General features: G+C 59.8%; 1 protein-coding gene and 1 long non-coding RNA gene across 2 annotated transcripts; one reads left to right on the top strand and one right to left on the bottom strand.

Annotated features, from left to right (window-relative positions):
* The first annotated feature begins 155 nt into the window (after nt 1-155).
* On the top strand, nt 156-13921 carry NARF (nuclear prelamin A recognition factor). The gene is made up of 11 exons (XM_090290691.1): nt 156-293; nt 1006-1086; nt 3257-3400; nt 5214-5346; nt 7143-7277; nt 8957-9075; nt 9331-9460; nt 10376-10439; nt 11281-11418; nt 11643-11800; nt 13461-13921. The coding sequence occupies exons 1-11, from the start codon at nt 267-269 to the stop codon at nt 13700-13702; spliced, it is 1371 nt and encodes a 456-aa protein (XP_090146817.1). The 5' UTR covers nt 156-266; the 3' UTR covers nt 13703-13921.
* Nucleotides 13922-16090: 2169 nt separating this feature from the next.
* Nucleotides 16091-16964, bottom strand: LOC149999121 (uncharacterized). Its single transcript, XR_016513937.1, has 3 exons — nt 16938-16964; nt 16311-16451; nt 16091-16210 (listed from the first exon to the last, which is right to left on the bottom strand). It is a non-coding gene; the product is annotated as an uncharacterized LOC149999121 (long non-coding RNA).
* Nucleotides 16965-19458: the final 2494 nt, after the last annotated feature.

Here is a 19458-nt window from a genome sequence, read left to right on the forward strand (position 1 = left end):
AGTCCAGCTCGCCTCCTCCCGACTGTCCGCCGTTCGCTCGGCGCCTCCGCGGCGTCTGGGCGGGGCGGGCCGCGCTCCGCCCCCGCACGCTCCGATTGGCTGCGGGGCCCAGCCCCAGCGCTCTCATTGGCCGCGGGGAGCCGCGGGGTGGGGCGGCGTTGGGGGCGACAGCAACAAAGGGCGGCGGGCGGCCGGCGGCGGCGGAGAGCGCAGTTCCCGGTGCTTCCCTCGGCTCGTGCGCGCCGGCCCCGCCTGCCCCGCTCCAGATGAAGTGTGAGCACTGCACGCGGAAGGTGCGTCCTGCGCGCTCTTGCGGCCGGGTCAGCGGCTGGTGCCGGGGTCGGGGGTCGCGGGTCGGGGCTGCCCACTGACGGCCCGCGGCGGCGTCCCCGCACCGCCCGGGACAGCGCGGGGCGGCCGTGGTCCCCGCCTGCTGGGCCCCGTGCGGGTCTCGCGGTGCGTGCTCGGCGCGCGGAGCCGGCCTTGCCGAGCGTTTGGAGGCGAGACCCGCCGGGAAGGGGACCGGCCGGCTGCCCCGGGGGCGGTGGGAGCGCAGCCCGTGCTGGGGGAGACGGCGGGCGACACGGTGTTTCCGGGGGTCCAGCTCTCCCGACCGGGAGCGCGGGGGGCGACCGGGCGACGCGGACGGCCCCTCCCGCCACCTGCGCGGCCCCGCAGCGGGCGGCCGGGCCGCGGGGAGTTTGTGTTTTTCAGAAAGTGAATGACATCGTACATGTCGTTCCGTCAGGTGCTCTTTGTCCTGTGGCCTGACGTTGCCCAGGAAACGGCCTTCTGGGGCGCTGCTGTCCTTTCGGGCCCCGGCGCTGTCAGCACTCGGGGCGCAGGTCGCGCCCACCTCCCCCGGTGCGGGCGGGGGGCGGGCAGGTGCTTCGTCCCCCGGAAGACGCTTCTCCTCGGGAGGCCCGTTCACCGGGACTTTGCGGGCTGTTTAAAACTCGGTCGTCGGGGTCAAAGTTCCCTCCCACGCCCCTTTGCCTTCCCCAGGAATGTAGCAAAAAAACAAAGACCGACGATGCGGAGAATGCGCCCGTCGGCGTGCCGAGCGCGGCCCCGGAGCAGGGAGAGGCAAGTACTTCGCACTTCGCCGCCGCCGGCGAGAGGAGGCCCCGGGGGGTGAGGGGTGGCTCGCGTCCCTGCGCCCCTCGTTGCTCCGAGAAGAAAGGAGGGAGAGACGCGTGGGCGCGCGGCGGGCCGGCCCTGGGAGCGGCCGCTGGCGGGGAGGCTGGGCTCTGCGCGCCGCTGTGCCCAGAACCGGCTGGTCAAGGCCCCACCGCAGTCGGCTTTACGGGAGGAGGGCGCACGCGGGGCCGGGAAGTCCCGGCGCCAGCGTCACAAGTGGGACTGGGCCGCGCGGGAGGAGCAAGGACAGGTTTCTCCGTCCGCCCGACATGTGTTGACCCGGCCCCGCGCCCCAGCGCTGCTCTGCTCTCTGGGCGCAGGGGGTGGCCCGGTCGCCCGGGCTCAGGGACAGCAGAGAGCAGGGACCGCTGGCCTGCAAGCCGAGCCGGGCCGGGGCTGCTCACGCGCCCTCTGGCTGCATAGCCCAGGACGACATCCGACCCCGGGAGGCCCAGTTTTCTTATCAGTGACACGGAGAGTTGCATTACATGCCCTACCCCCGCTGCAGCGACCGCCTGCCCGATAAAGTGCGCGCAGCCGGAGCCCCGCCAGCGCAGGGAGAGGACACCCAGTGAGGCAGGGCCACGGGGGCCTGGGTGGGCACCAGAGGGGCCGAAGCTGGGAGGAGGGCGCAGCATAGGGAGCCGAGAGCAGTGTGAGCTCCGAGGACCCTCAGTGCTCTGCAGGCTGCTGCTGTTCAGGGCTGGGAGGGAGGGGGGAGCTCCCCCGAAGGCGGAGGCCGGAGAGGAGTTGGGGGCGCCGGCGGATGACACTGCTCTGGGATGTGAGGCTGATGGGAGAGAAGGGCAGTGGACAGGCTGCCGGGAGTGCACCTGTTCGGCAGGTGGGGGTGGGGGGAGGAAGGAACTTGAGAAGTGGGCAGGGCCCAGAGGAGGAGGCCCTTCTGGGTGGGCGCGACAGTGCAGAGTGGGGTCGTGGGGTCTTGGACCCCTTTGCAGAGGCAGTAGAGGCAGGATTCTCAGTGTAGCTCGACAGCATCTATTAGGCACCAGCTGTGTGCCAGGCCAGTGGCTCCAGAGCACTGGAGCAGCGCCTTGGGACACCCCGCCTCCTCGCCCTGTGTCACACGTGCAAACTCAGACTTGGTGACCGTGCATCTACAGCGCAGGGAGGTCCTGGGTGAGCTGCGCAGTGACCCTTGCACACGTGGGGAGGAGGTGGTGACGCATGTGCTCCTGTTATTGGACGGGAGGACCCTTCCAGAGACCAGATCGTGGTTGAAAGAAAAGTTAATACACAGTCTCGGGAGCTTTTATTAATCTGTTCCAACGGCTCCAATGGGCTTCAGAATGTTCCTATGTTCGACCCCTAAACGCTTACTGAGTACATGCACGCGGGGCTTCTGGGAGGTGCTGGGAACAAGAGGGGAGAAGTCAGGGTTCCTGCCCTCACAGCTTGCATTTCATGGGAGACATGGAAATGCCAGGTGGTGGTCTGGGATGTTCCGGTAGGTGCCCTGGCCCACGGGGTGAGCTGGACTCTTGGGGAGCATTTCCTGCAGGGGGCAACCCAGAGCAGCGGGGCAGTTTGGCTGGAAGTGAGAGCTGGGGGACCAGTGGGGACCAGGGCCACGAGCTGGGCTGAGGGGGGACAGCTTGTGCTGGAGCACATCTCAGGCTGCAGGGTGCCAGCGGGGAAAGACAGGGGACCGAGCGTGGGTACCAGGGTTTGTAGCTGGGTCTACTGAGGATGGCCTGAGGGTCCTGGTGCACGTGGAGGGTCAGAGCAGGCGGTGGCTGATGTCAGTTCAGAGCTGCCACAGGTGCCATGGGATGGGGGGTGAGCTTACCGGGGAGTGCACAGGAGCCCAGAGGCAGCAGAGGAGTGGACGCAGGGAGGAGGAGAGGGTCCAGGCCAGCTCCCAGGACATAGGAGTACAGCTTTCCTCCTGCCACATGACAGTGCTGGCCTTGTCATCTGCGAGACTCGCTGCCATCGGTGTGGCTGGGTCCACTGTGAGTGTCTCTACAGCCCCTGTAGCGCCAGACCTGGCCCGGTGGCGTCTCAGGAGGTCAATGTCTTGTGTTCTGTGCTGTGCTCTCCCTGGGAACCACATGTTGAAGAATCAGGCCAAAACAGCACCTTTCTTTCCTAGAAGGGAGAATTCCATAAGTTGGCTGATGCCAAGATATTTCTGAGTGACTGCCTGGCGTGTGACAGCTGTGTGACCGCAGAGGAAGGAGTCCAAGTTGCCCAGCAGAATGCCAGGGACTTCTTCCGCGTCCTGAACCTTAATAAGGTATGGCATCCCGGTATTCCCTGGCACCCTGGCCTGGAGGAGACGGGGCACAGAAGTCTCTGCTGGGACATGGTGCATGCAGCTGGGCCCTGGCCCTGTTCTCCTGCTATATCAGCTGGTCTCCAGAGCCCCTCCCATCAGACCACCACCACATGGCCCATTGTTGTACTTCCTCACTGACTTGGGCAATGGCTGTGGCTGGGACCACTGACCAGGCTCCCTAGGTTTGGAGAAGGCCTCTGCCATGTGGGGTTATGCAGTGGTCGTGTGACTAAGGTCGCGGGATATTTAGTGGCCAAACTGATGCTGTCAGTCTCCGGGGTGTTCTCAGAGGTGGGTGGTTGTCCTAATGGGCTCATCAGGCCGGGGCAAGTCCCTGCAGCCTCCTGTACAGAACTGTCCGGTGTCACTCAGCTTCCAGTAATGGCCTTCCTGCCAGGAAGGCAGGTGGGAGAGAAAGAAAGGAGAGACGAGGGCAGATGAGCTGAAAAGCCCATCCCGGTGTGCCTGGTTTGCTCCCACTCCCACCACCCTCACAGGAAGCATCCCAAGAGCCCTCGGTGCCCACCAGGTGGCACTTGGGCTGGCACTGCACTGACTTGATAGGTCAGTTTGGGGGAAATTGTATTTCACCACGTAGAGCCTCTGCATCCATGAGTGTGCTGTCTCGGTTACTCTATGTGTGACCTTCAGCCAAGGGCTACAGTCTTCCCCGTGCATGTTAGTGTCATGTCGCCCTCCCTCTCCATGTCTGCAACTTGTCCTTGAGGTGACTGGGATGTCACTGTTGCTTTGTCACATAGATTACATTTTACCCTGTGACGTTCAGTGAAGTCCACAGTTACTGGTATGTTGGAACGCTATTTTCATGTCTACTTCGTATGTGGCTATCTTGTAAATGTAAAATTCTAGAAGTCTCCTAGGTTATCTTAGGTTTTCTAGGTTTGTCAACTACAAGTAACAAATTTTACCTCTTCCAGCCCACATGCCTCTCACGTCTCTTTTTCTGATTATGTTGTCCAGGACCTTTAAGTCGGCCTCGAATAGCAGTGGTGATGAAGGGCACTCACCTCCTGTTTACTATTAAACAGATGTTTGCAGAGACTTCTAGTAGCCACCATCGCCACCGGCAGCTCCGCTGCAGGCACTGGCTGCCCAGCTCAGACTGGCATAAATAACAAGGAAATGGCTACTTCATGGAGCTGAAAGCTTAGCAGTGGGCGGTCCTGGGGCTGGCTGAGTCAGCCACGCGGGGCTGCCATCAGAGAAGGCAGTTTCCATTTCCCCGCCTGGCCAGGGTCCGGGCTCAGGCCTGTCCCTCCTGGCCACACTGTGGCTCCCTCCTCAGAAGAGGTGATGTTTGAGGGGAAGGAAGCGAGAGCCCTGGCGGGACCCCAGCAGGCCATCAGGCATAGGGACAGGAAGTGTGGGTCTGGCTCCTTAAAAGTTGCCACTGAACGGCCTAGGGGACAGGTCTTTGGGCAACACTTCAGTGTGTCTGTATTTTTAAAAATAGGTGTATATTTTTACTCTTACTGGGTCATTTCAGCTATTTATGGGCCAATACTGTCATTTACTTTTTTTCTTTAAAATTATTTTCCTCCAGATACTTGCATTTATCAACATAATGTTATTCTTAACATTGACAGAATGTCTTGGGATGTCCCCTATTTTAATTGTAACTTTTCCTCTCTTTCTCTTTACCAGTCCTTGCAGTGACCGTGTGTTTCCTCCTGTGTGTTCTGGGTCGGTCATCAAGGCCTCACTGCCACTCTGTAGTCACTCCACACGTGACGTTCTCTGTTTCTCCTAGAAATGTGATACCTCGAAGCACAAGGTGCTGGCGGTGTCCGTGTGTCCTCAGTCTCTGCCTTATTTTGCTGCTAAATTCAGCCTCAGTGTCACGGATGCATCCAGGAGACTCTGTGGCTTCCTCAAAAATCTGGGTGAGGCACTGTTTGGTGCTGTTGTGAATTCATAGCGTGAGTGTCTGACTGCCCTCTCTCTCGAGTTCAGTTGTCAAGGGCACAAGGACAGGCAAGAACCTGTATGGGTCTCACGGAGTGTAAGGGGGCCCTGTCTCTGACCCATGGTGGGCGGTGCCCCGCACCCCCTCGCTGTGCCGGCGGGTGCTGTGTTACTGCTGGAGAGGCCCCTCTGTTGCGGCCAGCGGACACGTGGGAGGTCCCCTACTTGCTGACAGCGTTGTGTTGCCCTGGCCCATGGGGGCCCCAAGGCGTTTGCGTGATGCCGAATGACAATGCGAGGATTGGCGTCCGGCTTCCCAGGAAGCCCCGGAGAGCAGAGCAGGCAGGGAACAGGCTTTATCCTCCATGTGACAGGCAGGCAGCCACTTGAGAGCGCAGTAGGGACTGGGATGTGGATGGAGACCTGGGTGCTGCGGCCTCCTGTGGCCGTAAGTGCTTCTCTGTCACTGCCGACGTCAGGCCAGCACTGCGTCTGCTCCCCGTGGGGTCTTCGTAGCCCCAGAGCGTCCTGTCCTTGTGCACAGTCTCAGCAGGCAGGTGCAGGAGGGGAGAGCCTGAGCCATTTGCCAAATAGCAGCGTTTATTATTCCACAAGACGTAAGCACACTGGGGATTACTAGTAAAGGAAGACGGCACTTAGAATAAATAATCGTGGATGGAACCAGCCCACCGGCCGCGCTGCTCCTGGGCGCAGAGCCGGTCCTGGGTGCCCGGCGCCACCCAGGTGAGGGGTGCGCTGTGAGCCTGGGCTCCTCCTGCCTCTCTTCCTGCTCCTGCCTCTCACAGCCTGCGGTCAGCAGTTTTACCAAAGACCGAGTTACTAGGGGCTGTTGGTCTTGCAGTGAAAGGCATTCAATATTAACACTCATAAGGAAACGTGTTCACAGCGAAGGTCATTTCTTAAGGTAATGCTTTAAGGTGACACTTAGAATATTTGTTATATTTCTTTTTAAAGATAACTGGCTGCTTTTAAGATTTTTTAAAAAGGCTTTATTTTCAGTGAGAGGGAAGGGAAGGAGAAAGAAAGGGAGAGAAACATCAATTCAGTTGCCTCTCATGTGCCCTCATCTGGAGACCTGGCCCACAAGCCAGGCATGCGCCCTGACTGGGAATCGAACCAGCAACCCTTTGGTTTGCAGGCTGGCGCTCAACCCACTGAGCCACACCAGCCAGGGTGGCTGCTTTTAAGTTTCAGACTGGCTATGGATATTAGTGTTATTTGCTTAATTTATTTTATTGTAATTAAAAATATTTTTTTGTCTCAAGCTTATTTACCAATATTAAGAAAATTTATTAAGGGAAAGCTAATTAAAAACCAACATAAAGTTAAGATCATCACAAAGATGTGCTCAGCCAATTTACTCATTTATTTTAAAGATGTCAAGGATTGTTACCGACTGAAATTTAGCTTAGACAGTGCATTGGGAGAGGATGCTGCTAATACTTCAAAATATCCCATTAGTTTGTATGTGGAGTGCTGTACGGTGCTTATGTAAGTACAGATATGGAGAGAAAGGTGAGAAGCAGAAGAGAGAACATAGGTATTTTACTATGAAAAATATGTGCTGTTGTTTAAAAAAAAAGTGCCCAGCCCTGTACTCACGCAATTAATGATGGAGCCGAGAGCCGAGGGCGGCTGAGGCAGCCCAGGAGGGAAGCCTGCAGAGTCCCCTACGCTGGCATCTTAGTGTCTGGACTGGGAGAGGAGGCCCCAGGCCCTGGGCTGTGGAGCTGAATGCCCCCCTCCCCTGCAGGGGTGCATTACGTCTTCGACATGACAGTAGCTGCGGATTTCAGTATCCTGGAGAGCCAGAAAGAATTTGTGCGCCGGTACCACCAGCACAGCGAGGAGAAGCCCACGCTGCCCATGCTGACCTCCGCCTGTCCTGGTGAGCACCCAGGGCCACAGCTGCGTCTCCATTTGTCCGAGGCACCCTGTACACAGGGCTAAACTTGGGTCAGGTGTGGGCAACGGATAAGGTCAGGGGTCAGTGGCCTCATAGACCAGGAGGAGGAGTCTGGCCTGATGCACCATTTTTTGTCCACAAACCTATTTACTTTTTCTGGGAGTTTGGTGGGGTGTGCGGGGGTGGGGAGATCTGACAGCTAAGTGTCTTATTTTCATTTATCCACGTTTCTAAAGTTTCCGAGACGAACATATTATGTATTAAAAATAAATTTATTTTCTCTTAAAAGTATGACATATTTCTGACATCCAAATAATTATACTAACATGGCCAGTACTCATCCATCCTTTGCCAGCTTAAATAAAAATATGTCTACACTGATACTGAGATCCCTTCAGGATCACTTAAATTTTTTGTTTTAGATTTTATTTATTTTTAGAGAGAGGGGAAGGGAGGGAGAAAGACAAGGAGACAAAAATCCATGTGCGAGAGATATGTCGCTCGGTTGCCTCTCCCATGCCCCCAACGGGGACCTGGCCCACAACCCAGGGAGGTGCCCTGACCGGGAATCGAACCAGCAACCTTTCATTTTGAAGGCTGGTGTTCGATCCATTGAGCCATAGCAGCCAGGGCAGGGGTCACTCTTTAAACCAGAGTTTAATTAGTTTTAGTGTAGGGTCTGGTGTCAGGCATAGAGACGATGGATCATGGGCATTTTAATTTCGGAGAAAGAAAGTTTTAGAAAAACGTTTCACGATGATGCATAGGGAGGGAGGACGAGCGTGCCGTGTGGCAAACGGCATTCAGCGAGAGCGTATTTCTAACTCCATTAGCTGCGAGCGCCCAGGAGAGCGGCTGTCACTGTCCACGTGAGCTGTGGGCTACGCGACTCTGAGGGTTTTGTTCACGTTTCTTTTCTTAGTTTACCCTCCTTCCCCCCACCATGGTTCCAGATTTTCTCCCATTTTACATGTCACGCATTAACAGCATAGAACGCTGACAGTATGGTTACTTAGAATTTGAGATAATTTCTCCCCACTTATAAAACCGTGATGAGGAAGTCCGCCATCTGACCAGCCCCGGGCCTGGTGGGATGTGCTCCGGCCCAGCCGGGGCTGGCTGCCGGTGCCTGGTTGGTTTTGGAAAAGTGATTCCCACATGGAATCACCTGTGTAGTCGGCAGGGCCGTGCGCTGTTCCCCTCACCAGATCAGGCCCCAGAGAGGGGAAGAGCTGCGGCTCCTGCGGGTCATACGGCTGGCTGTGCAGTCCGCTGGCTGCTCAGACCGTCGCCCCAGGGGTGCGGGGGGAGCCATCGACTCAGGCTCGATGGCCGTCTGCTCCCGCCTGAGCTGTCCTGGCTGCGAGGACAACTGCAGCCGGTGTGGCGGCTCTGGAGCTGTGCAGCCTGGGGGCTGCCTTGCAGCAGCTCCTCCGGGTATGTCGGCCTTCCTTTAGGGGGACCTGCGCTTTCTCCCACTTTGCTCTCTGGCCTGGGACACAGGCAGCTGCGGGGACGGTTCTATAGCACACTCCTGGTGAGGTCTGAAGAAGGGGGGTCCGCTTTACGCCTGGGGGTCCAGGGTCTTGGGAGCTCAGAACCCCTGGCGCGTGACAGGGAGTCGGAGAAAGGTGCTGTGAGGAGCCCTGGTCTCTCCCCAGGCTGGGTCCGATATGCAGAGCGGGTGCTGGGTCACCCCATCACACCCCACCTTTGCACTGCCAAGTCTCCCCAGCAGATCATGGGCTCTCTGGTGAAGGATTACTTTGCCAGACGGCAGGTAAGCCGACCTCTTCCCGGAGGGCAGGACGGGGCTGGCGGTGACAGGCACTGAGGCCAGTGCGGAAGGCACCTGGGGTGGACCTGGTGCTGCCGCCTGTGGGAAGTGGGGCTGGGGACAGGAGGCGGGGACTGGTCTGCGGAAGACGGGGCTCAGCCCAGAGCAGCCGAGCACAGAGAAGGCAGCTGGGCCAGGTGGCGGGCAGCTGTGCTCTTACTCCTGCCCGGCCCTGGGCGCCGTGTGCCGTCTGCGCAGAACCTATCCCCGGACAAGATTTTCCACGTCATCGTGGCCCCCTGCTATGACAAGAAGCTAGAGGCCCTGCGAGAAGACGTTCCCACAGCCTTGCATGGTTCCCGGGGTGCTGACTGCGTGCTAACCTCAGGTGAGAGGTGGGCGGGGCCCGCTGAGCGCCGTGGCGGCCTCCAGCTGGTCACCCTCAGAGGTCACCGATAGTACCCTAGGGAAATGGGGAGGGCGCGGGCAGCATGGGGCAGTCACGTGTAACTGCAGGGGGCTTCGACAGCCACACCCACCCCAAGGACACAAGGGAAACTCCTCCTAAACGGTGGGAAACACACACGTGCTCTGGGGACACTGCCGCCGCCTCTGCAGGGGCTCCATGTTGGGGTGGAGGTGACCCTTCAGAGCCGTTCATAAACGTTGCATCTGTCGAGGGGCAGCCTGAGTCGGGAGCAACCTTCAGGGGCAGGGGTCCCTCCGTGGGTCCCCTGGCCTGAAGCTCCAGCCCACTGACACCTATGGGAAGGCCGCCACTGCGCAGGCTCCTGAGGGCTCCTGAGGCAGGAGGGCCCCCACCACCTGATCCTCTGCTTCCCTGAGACTGTGGTTTCTCCAGGAGCCACGGTTTGCTGTCTCCTGAGTGCAGAAGTAGGTGTGCTCTGTGGCCTCATGCACACCTGCTGTCCCAGGGCCTGGTTTAGTCACTGCCTGTCACGGCTCTCTCAGGAGCCCTTGTGCAGAAGAGAGCCCACGGGTGGCTCTGGTTTCCAGGTGGTCTCGGGGGTAACAGTCCATCCTGTAAAGGCAGCCACTGTGGTGTCAGTCCTGCCCACGCGAGGCTGCGCAGGAAATGAAAACAGGGACTGTGCGGGGATCCCTCACTTCCAGAGCAAAAAGGGACATGTTATCAGCCTTTTCCATTTTATTGGTGTGGCTTTGCCGTCTGAAGGAGGGACAACATCCGAGGTCACCTTAACTTAGAATTTCATGTGGGGAAGAAGATAGCGCTTGAGACGTGATCTCCCCCCGGGGCCTGATGTCTTTTATTTGTCTGCAGGTGAAATTATTCAGATAATGGAGCAAAGTGATCTCTCAGCGAAAGACGCTGCCGTGGACACTCTGTAAGTGGCTTTTGGAGGGAGGGTCACCTTGTAGATGGGGCCTCCTGTGTGATCTCCGGTGGTCACATGTCCCAGGGCCTCCCTGCTTGACGACGAGGTCACACGCGTGCTGTGCTGAGACGTGGATTCAGGGTGCCACGTCCCATATGGCCGCACGTCCCCACCACAACCCTCGGCATCTTTCCGGCTCCAGAATCAAACAGGGACCCTGGTCAGGGACCCCCTTCACCCGGGACCGGCCGCAGGAACGGGTTTCCGAGGTCTGCAGCTCACTGGTACTCTCTGTCCAGGTCCCAGCCCCAGCTGCGTCTGTTCCTGACCTCCCCTGGCTGCACCTGCCCCAGGCGGTTGCCTCCGGGGAAACAGCAGATTCCTCGGTCCCTTTGCATCGGGAGCAGTGAGCTGGGTTTCTGTGGCCGCAGTGACCCTAATGGATGACGGGCACACCTGCAGTGTCCTGTGCCCCGGGCACTGGGCAGAGTGCCCATGGGCCACCAAGCAGGTCCTGCGATTAATGGCATCAGGACTGTGTGCAGTTTACAGAATCTCAGCAACTTGAGAGCCTGTGGCCATGGCCCGACCGCATAGCCTTGCCCTGGCTGGGGCTCGGCCAGGCATGCTCTGAGTCAGCCTCTGCGTCCCAGTGCTTGTGCCCTGAGCTCGAGGTTCTGTGCGGCAACCTGACGCATGAGCAGCAGAGGGGAGAAGCCACTGGCTGTGCAGCCCAGACTGGGGCGCAGACCGCCTTTCATGCTCAAAGTTCACGCATCATGTGGCCTCCTTAGGTCATAAAACTTGGCAAGTCTGACTTAATTCTTGTCGCTTTTCTCTGCCTGATGAGGTTTGGAGACCTGGAGGAGGAGGAGGTGAGGCGCCATGACAGTGCCAGCTCTGACGGATACCTGGCGCACATCTTCAGACATGCGGCCAAGGAGCTGTTCAACGAGGACGTGGGGGAGGTCACCTACCGCACCCTGAGGTGCGTGGGGTCAGCGCTTTCAGCGCCGGTGTGCATGCATGTGCATGTGTTGCGCATGCGTGCGTGCTGGGCCCAAGCTGTTATAGAGTTGTCGGCAGTCAAGGTCAAAAGGCCTCCTGGGTGTTTCCTGGCATCCTTTCTACTGTGTTGACTTCCCAATGTGAGTTGGAAGTGACCCTCCCGCCACGGAGGACTCGACAGAGCAGTGCCCCTCTGTGTTACAGGAACAAGGACTTCCAGGAGGTCACCCTGGAAAAGAACGGGGAGGTTCTGCTGCGCTTTGCCGCTGCGTACGGCTTTCGAAACCTCCAGAACGTGGTCCTGAAGCTGAGGAAGGGCAGGCTCCCGTTCCACTTCGTGGAGGTCCTCGCCTGCGCCGGGGGTAAGGCCTGCCCCCCAGCCCCTGGGAAGACGGCCCCTCTGTGCCCATCCGGAGCCTCACTCAGCTTCAAGGCTCTGAGGGAATGTGGGTACCTCTCAGGCTGTGATCACACAGTGGTCCCTGCCGTCCCCTCACACCCTCCTCATGAGAAAAGAGCAGGCACTCGGGGCCCCTTGGACATCTCCTGGTCCAGGGGTCCTAGAAAAGAGCCTCTGCTTGGTGGCACCAGGTGAAAGCCAGCTCAGCTTGTGGTGGCTGGTGGAGTCGCTCCGCCTCCTCTAGTCAGGTTCTGTCCGAGTGATGGGAGGGACCCACATGACACTCGGAGGCCAACTAGAGGGCTGGGGCGGGCCCCTCAGAAGGACTCACTAGTGGAGTCGGTGTGGGTGTCGGGGAGAAGGAGGTCCTGTGGCCCCTGATGGTCTGCCCAGGCCCCTGGGTGGTGATGGAACCAACTCGGAGAGGCGTCAGGGCTGTCTGTGCCATTCTGAGTGGGGGTGCCCACAGGTGCTCAGGTGGAAGTACCCGGTGTGACGCTAGCTGGGGAGGAGGCACTGGGGGATGGTGTAGACAGGAGACAGCCAGCACAGCGGCGGAGAGGCCACAAGCATTGGGGGTGGGGGAGGCTGGTGAGGGACGCTGAGGGCAGAGAGGCGAGCGCTGGCTTCAGGGTGCCGGGCAACCTTGCTCCAGGGGCCTGGGGCCAGCGTGAGCGGAGGACCAGGTAGGAAGTGAGGACAAGGGGGCGGCTGGTGAGGCAGGATGAGGGGTCCACATAGGGCCTCCACTGGGGGGCGTCCAGCACCTGCATGCCATTGAGGGTGGGGCTCAGCTGTCGTTAAGAGCTTCAGCCGGGGGCCGGGGCTCTGAGAAGAGGGTAGCAGCCCGGTCGCTGGGAGGGCGAGCGGAGTTCTCTGTCTCGGACAAGGGGCAGGTGGAGAGAGGCTTGGCCAGGGCAGATGTTTGCTCCAAATCCTATTAAATGAACTTTCATCCTGTAAATTGAAACGTCACTTGCCCTGGCTGGTGTGGCTCAGTGGATTGAGTGCTGGTCTGGGAACCAAAGGGTCATGGGTTTGATTCCTGGTCAGGGCACAGGCCTGGGTTTCGGGCTAGTCCCCGGTTAGTGTGCAAGAGGCAACCGATCGATGTTTCTCTCATACATCAGCATCTCTCCCTCTCTTTCTCCCTCCCTTCTAATTACTAAAAGTAAATACATCTTTAAGAAAACAACTGTGCCCTCACCCCTTAAAAGAAAAGCAACACCACTTAACACGTCTGAGAGTGTGCAGCTCCGACACACAGGAGGCATGTATCTTATTTGGGGTGTGTGGGCCCTGGTGCAGCACAGATGCCAGGGGGAGCTGCTCAGGGGCAGCCTGCCTCCCTGGTGCTGAGAAGTTTCAAGGGAAACTGGAAATGCAGATTTGCATGCACAGCCATCAGTTCTAAAAGGTTAGCAAGTTATTTTGGTTTTAGGTAAACACGTCACGGGTCATGTAAATAGGGAAGAATAGGAAGGCACAGGACCGTGAGCCTGAGACCGGAGTGCTGAGGCCTTGGGGACACATGTCCAGGGCCAGCTCCAGGCTGGCTCCATGATGCTGCCCACTGCTGCCAGGGCGAGGAGGGACAGTGAGCCCCCGTCTGTGTCTTTCAGGGTGTTTAAGCGGCCGGGGCCAAGCCCAGGCGGAGGACGGGCGTGCAGACAGGGCACTGTTGCGGCAGATGGAAGGCATCTACGCAGCCATCCCCGTGCGGCCCCCGGAGACCAGTGCCCACGTGCAGGAGCTGTACCAGGAGTGGCTGGGCGGGGCCGACTCCCCCAGGGTCCAGGCGGCACTGCACACGACCTACCAGGGCCCCGGACAGCCCGCCAGCAGCCGGGACATCAAGTGGTGAAGGCCCAGCAGACCGGGTGTCAGACATCTGAAGAAGAGCTCAGCTTTCCTCTCATCGCTTCGGTTTTCAGTTCCCTGCTTCCCATCCGTTGGTGGCTCCCTCCCTGTCTCGTCATGTGCGATTGGAATGTCGTATCTTGAGAGAAGGATTGCCCCAATTTATGTATCCTTTTATCCTAGAATGAAAAGAGTCCCAAAGAATAAGAATGGAAACAGACTACTACTGTCTTTTAAGCTTAAAAAAAATCCATGTGTCCCGAGAAGAGCTAAGACCTTGTTCTAGTTCATGTGCCTCAGAGCTTGGACGTGGAAAGGAAGATGCGGCAGGCAGGCTGCGGGGTCACCTCGTTCGGACCCCAACTTTGGCCACAGTGTGAATAAACTGCCACCTTTTGAGATTGGGGCTCGCACATATCTGGACTTCCAACTATTCTTGTGAAGACTCTAAGTTCGGCAGCAGCAGGCCTGTCTCTGGGTGGGTGGGCACTGGAGCAGAGGAACCTGAGCTGAACTCCCCTTGTGGGGGAGGCCTGTCAATGGTGACAGGTACCACAGATGGAAGGCGGGAGTGGGGAGGGGGGCGCCCTGCTCAGGCCCCGCCTGGGTGGGGTCAGGCAGGTGAAGGTGTCCGGCCCCACCCGTGGTTGGGCACGACAGCGTCCTCCCATGCCCACCCCTCACCCAGGGAGCCTGGCCGCTCGGCTCAGCACGCTGCCTCTCTGCTCACGGGCTCACGGTGAACGTGAAGGGAGAGAACAGCAAGGGCTGGCAGCCACTCAGAGGAGCCGGGAGTCTGTGCATTCGGGGTCCATGCGGGGAAGTGAGACCCCTGTGATCGGCCTGGGGTTGGCTTCTCAAAGCACTTGGCTCTTGTTCCCGGGGTGGTGACTGTCTTCTCGGACCCCTCAGCCTGCTAGGTTCCCCTCCTCGTTCTGTCACTGCACCTGTGCCCCCGCCTGGGCTGGTAACTGACATGCGAAGTTGCGTGCTCTTTGCCTCCAATCTGTTTCCAGTGGGGTGTCCTCCTCTGTGGTAACTGCAGGATAAACGGCTGAAGAGCGACTGTGTGTGGGCAACTGCGTGAGTGGGGGCTGCTCTCCCAGCCAGGGCCAGCGGGTGCTCTGGGGCCCTGTGTCGCGCCCTCGTCCTGCACTGCTGGAGCCAACGGCTGGCCCAGAGCAGGAGTGCTGCCCTTCTCTGGCCGTCCCTGTCCCCATCAGGCCAAGAATGCCAAAAGCTGCCTCTTCCAGCTACAGCGAAGACACATGCTTCCTGGGTGGTGTCACAATGCAGTCCACCCACCCAGGGCCAGGCCGAGAGGCTGGGCGTCACCATGTGAGGCTCTTTTGGGTCATGACCACGGGAGAAGAGTGGACTAAGGCATTTTGTTCCTTGTCACTGGGGAACAGGAGCAGACAGGGAGGGTGGCCCCATGGGTGGGTGGGCGGGGTAGACACCACAGAGCATGGCTGCTGAGCAGTGTCAGCACGAGGGAGGGACAGAGCAAGTGCAGATCCACACTCTGCCAGCAGCCCCTCAACAGAAACGCTTGTGTCTGGGCGCTGGTCCTGCCAGAGCCCCCTGGGCCATGACTGTCCTGTGGATCTCTGGGCGCCATCAGAGCCCGGCCTCCGCGCTGGGCCTTCCTCCTCGGCTTGGCTGTAGGGAGGGGTGCCCCTCCACGGCCCCCCGTCAGTCTGCTGTGGGCCAGGGCACGGAGCAGAGGCACTTCCTGTGACTGAGGGTGTTGGGTCTCACCTGATCTTGGCCCAAAGCTGAGCAGTGGGGGCTTCCGGACATGCCCTGCAGTGAGAGCTCAGATCTTCACACCTCGTCCAGGTCAGGTGAGGGCACTGACGCGCAGGCACGCAGCTCACCTGGCCGCCAAACGTGGGCTCCCTCGCCCTGGGCTCGGCCTTGCTGGTTACACTCCACCTCCCTCCACCCAGCACTGGTTCTGCTCCCAGGTGCAGTGTTTGCCTAAAGCAGATTAACCCTGGGCAGTCGGGGCACCGTGTAGCTCAGACAGGCTGGACCCTGTACTTTGCAATAAGGATGGGTTTCATGTTTTGAGGGCAAGGAGAGCAGGTAACAGGGCTGAAGTCTTATTTTTAAACTGAAATGAAAATTGTATATATAAATACACAGAGATCAGCATATGCTGTAATTGTACATCCAAACGCTGGGCTGTATAGGTGGCAAAAACATGGGATATATATATATATGTACATATATTTACATTTTAAAGATTTTATTTATTCTTAGGGAGGGAGGGTCGGAGAAAGAGAGGGAGGGAAACATCACTGTGCAGTTGCCTCTCATGCGCTCCCAACCAGGGACCTGGCCTGCAACCCGGGCCTGTGTCCTGACTGGGAGTCAGACTGGTGACCTTTTGGTTTGCAGGCCAGTGCTCAGTCCACTGAGCCACAGCAGCCAGGGCTGGAATATATTTTTATGCGCTGACAGGGAAACCTCAGAACAACACATAGTGTGAGCCCCTTTGGGTGTCCTTTAAAAGCCAAACGAAAGAGGGAAAAATTAACATTAAAAGAACAAAGACCAGGAAATTGCTAACGTGTTCGGGTATTCCCAGCAATAGGGGTCCTTACCTGCAGGGTCCCTGGAGAGGATGAAAGCCAGACGTGTGTCCTACTGAGACCTGAACTCAGACCACTGCGCTCAAAGTCCAGAGGCTGGCCGTTCCACCACAGGGCCTCCCACCGCCCAGGTCACTGCGGCGGGGCCTTGGCCTGAGTGAAAGAGGCAGAGGACCGAAGGGAGAGGTGGGGACAGAAGGGGAAGCCACTGTTTCCATACAAGACTGCTTAAAAATCAAGTTCTAACAAATCCTACTGTTAAGTGGGGGTTTGAAGTGAGGTCACTGGATTGAGAGTCCAGAGTGCTGACCATCACACACCAGGGAACCAGCCGCTGCTGTGATCCCTGCACATTTTAACGGGGACACGGACAGGAATGGGAGGGGACTGAAAAAGGGGGTTCCGGAGTAGAGGGTAGTTTTGACCCACGGACCCTGCGTTGTGGGCCCCGCATGCCCGCACCACACTGCGCGGCTCTGCAGCGCTGGGCGTGGGTCGTCGGCCTCTGACCGCGACAGGTGAGTGCCCTCTCCCGGGGGCAGCTCTGTGCGGCCTGGGGACCAGGCAGAGCAGGTGTTTCTTCTGGACAAAACTGCCAAAAGTTAAAGCGTTAAGAAACCTTGCTTTTCAGGTTCATACCTTGAAAAACTGCACTTCCGAAAAGATTAACAGTTCCCGCAAGAACGTTCTGGCTATAAACCCTCTGAATTCGTGTTGCACCTTTTCACGTAAGAAGCGTGCGTGGAACGCATCAGCAGGATCTGTCCTCTCGTGAACCAACAAACAGGTGCACCAGGAGAAAGACACCCAGGGAGACTTCCGGGCCAGCGGCGAGGACTCGCGGGGACACTCCGAGGGCGGGACCACGAGACCCGCAGGAGCTGTGTTCACGAGCGGGGTTAAAAGGAGCCACCGGGGGCGGGAGCGCCCCAACACTAGCTGAGCGCCGAGCGCCGCAAGGCCCGGGAGCAGCTGCCGGACGCCGGCGGGAGCGGAGGCGCGCTCTGCCGAGTGCGTGGGCCGCGGCCCAGGAGCGCCCGTTCCCTCTCCCCGCTCAGCTCCCCGCGGGGGCCCCCAGCGCACGCAGCCGCTCCGCCTCCCCGCAGACTTCGGGGAAGACAGAGGTAGAGGGGGGTCCGGAGGGCGGACGGGAGACCCCCGGGAGGACCCACGGACGCACACCCGCCAGGGCGCGGGCGGCGGCCACGGGGGCGAGGCTCCCGGAGACGCGGCCTCGGGGCTGCAGCGAGCGCACCTCCACGGCGGGGTGGCGGCAATGTCGGCGCTGTGAACCCCGGCGGAGAGGGGGCCCCAGGGGGAGAGGGTCCCAGGGTGGGGACCCGCAGGGACGCACCCACGCCAGTCAGACCCCGGCCACCTCGGGGGCTGGCGTCACCCTCGGGCCCAACGCGCAGGCCGACGACGTGGCCTCCTTTCCCCGGCAGGCCTGCCCTAGCCGCGACGCCTGCGTCCTCGCGGGGGTGGCCGACAGCGGACGCCCCTTCTGGCTGGGGGCGGGGGGCAGTCGCCCGCTTCCTTCGGGACCCGCCGCCCCGCAGCCCACGCGACAGGGCTCCAGGCCGAGACGCGCCTTCCCAGCGACCGCAGCGGGCGCGGGCCTCTGCGGGGGCCCCGACGTTCCTCTCGGGCTCCTCACCAACCAGAGGCCGCCGCCCCTCCGACGGTCTCAGCGCCGTCCGCGCAGTGCGAGCCCGGGAGCCAGGCGAGCGGCCCTTCCCCGCCCCGCCGCCGCTGAGGAAGGTGCGCCCGACGTTCAGCTTCCGGGCCCCGTCAGGCCCGCAGGCAGGGGCCGTCTTCCGCACCCACACCCCCGCGCTCGCCGAGAAAACGCGGCGCACGCGCCTCTGCCGCCCTCGAGTCCCACTGAGCGGCGCAGCAGGTGCGAGGGCGGGCGGTCACGTGCGCCTCGGCTGCGCACGTTTGCGTCACGGCGTCCGCGCGCTGCCGCCCCGCCCCTTGCTGGAGCGCGCATGTCCGCGCGTGCGCAGCTGGCAGCACCGGGCGTGGGGAGCGAGCGGACGGTTCCCTGGGAGAAGCGGGGCCTGGGCTGTCGCGGTCTCCGGGTGTCCGCCGTCCTCGGGCCGTGCTGACTCCCACCCCCGACCTCAGCACGACCGTGTAGGCTCTGCACCCTCGCGTGCCCCGCCCTCCCCGGACGCGGGTCCGGTGCCCAGGTGCCCAGGACGCAGGGCTCCGACATCCACTCCGCGTTCTGCCCCGCTCCCTGCTCCTCGCCGCCGCCGCACGCCGCCGTCCAGCTCGGGGGTCAGGGGCCGCGAGCTCGTGCGGTCTGGAGCACCCTTTTTCAGAGAAAGCACAGAATTAGACGCGGAGGCGAAGGCTGATTTCACCAGGAACAGTCATCGCAGCAAACAGGGAGTTCTGCAAAGCCGGTCAAGGCCACACACTTCACACAGTGGATGAAATTTTCACTCATCAGCTGCCAGGCACGCCTGTAATACATCTTTTCCTAGTTCTTAGGTGCAGACTTTGATGAGGCAATGATTTGGTAGAGCTTATTTAAAGACTATTGATTTTCAGAGAAGGGAAGAAGGAAGGGAGAGAGACGTCTGCGAGAAGAACATCCATCGGTTGCCTCGCGTGTGCCCCAGTCGAAGTGGCCGGCCTGCGGTCAGTCCGCTGAGCCCCACCAGCCAGGGCAGAACTTCTTGTAAAGTGAACGGGGAAATAATTCAGCTCTGCAGAGTTGACCCAATTTTGATGTTTATTAGTACTTTACAAAAGATCGTCCGCGCGCCGTCTTTGGGGATTGCCATCCAGGTTTGGCCAACCCTCTCCTGTAAGCGCGGCGGGATTCCAGGCGTTTCAAGTGTCTGGATGCCCGGCCTGGTCTGACGTCCGCTGCGGCCTCGGCTTTGCGCGGTCATTGGCAGCAGCGTTTCATGTCCAATCCGGAAGGAACGGGAACCGCTGTCTGGGCCTGTGATTCCCGCGCCCTCACTGTCGCACCGCGCACATTCTGCTGGTTCCCGCTGCCCTTCGGAAGGAGCCGCTGGGTGTTGATGGGTTGAGTGTGCCCAGGTGGCCGGCCTCGCATGCCCTGCGGAGACCTCGTGATTTCCCAGGGCTCTAAAGATACTGATCTGAACGTCCTTCTGCTGTGAGTGACGTCTGCCTC

This window comes from Furipterus horrens, unplaced genomic scaffold (genome assembly GCF_987537825.1).
Source record: "Furipterus horrens unplaced genomic scaffold, mFurHor1.1.pri manual_scaffold_11, whole genome shotgun sequence".
Classification (NCBI taxonomy): Eukaryota; Metazoa; Chordata; class Mammalia; order Chiroptera; family Furipteridae; genus Furipterus; species Furipterus horrens.

What these genes read in the sequence shown, in the direction of transcription:
- NARF (XM_090290691.1), top strand. Translation starts at nt 267, where the DNA reads ATGAAGTGTGAGCACTGCACGCGGAAG. An exon ending in TGGCTTCCTCAAAAATCTGG is followed by an intron (nt 5,347 to 7,142) that starts GTGAGGCACTGT and finishes CCTCCCCTGCAG; the next exon opens with GGGTGCATTACGTCTTCGAC. An exon ending in GACGCTGCCGTGGACACTCT is followed by an intron (nt 10,440 to 11,280) that starts GTAAGTGGCTTT and finishes CTGCCTGATGAG; the next exon opens with GTTTGGAGACCTGGAGGAGG.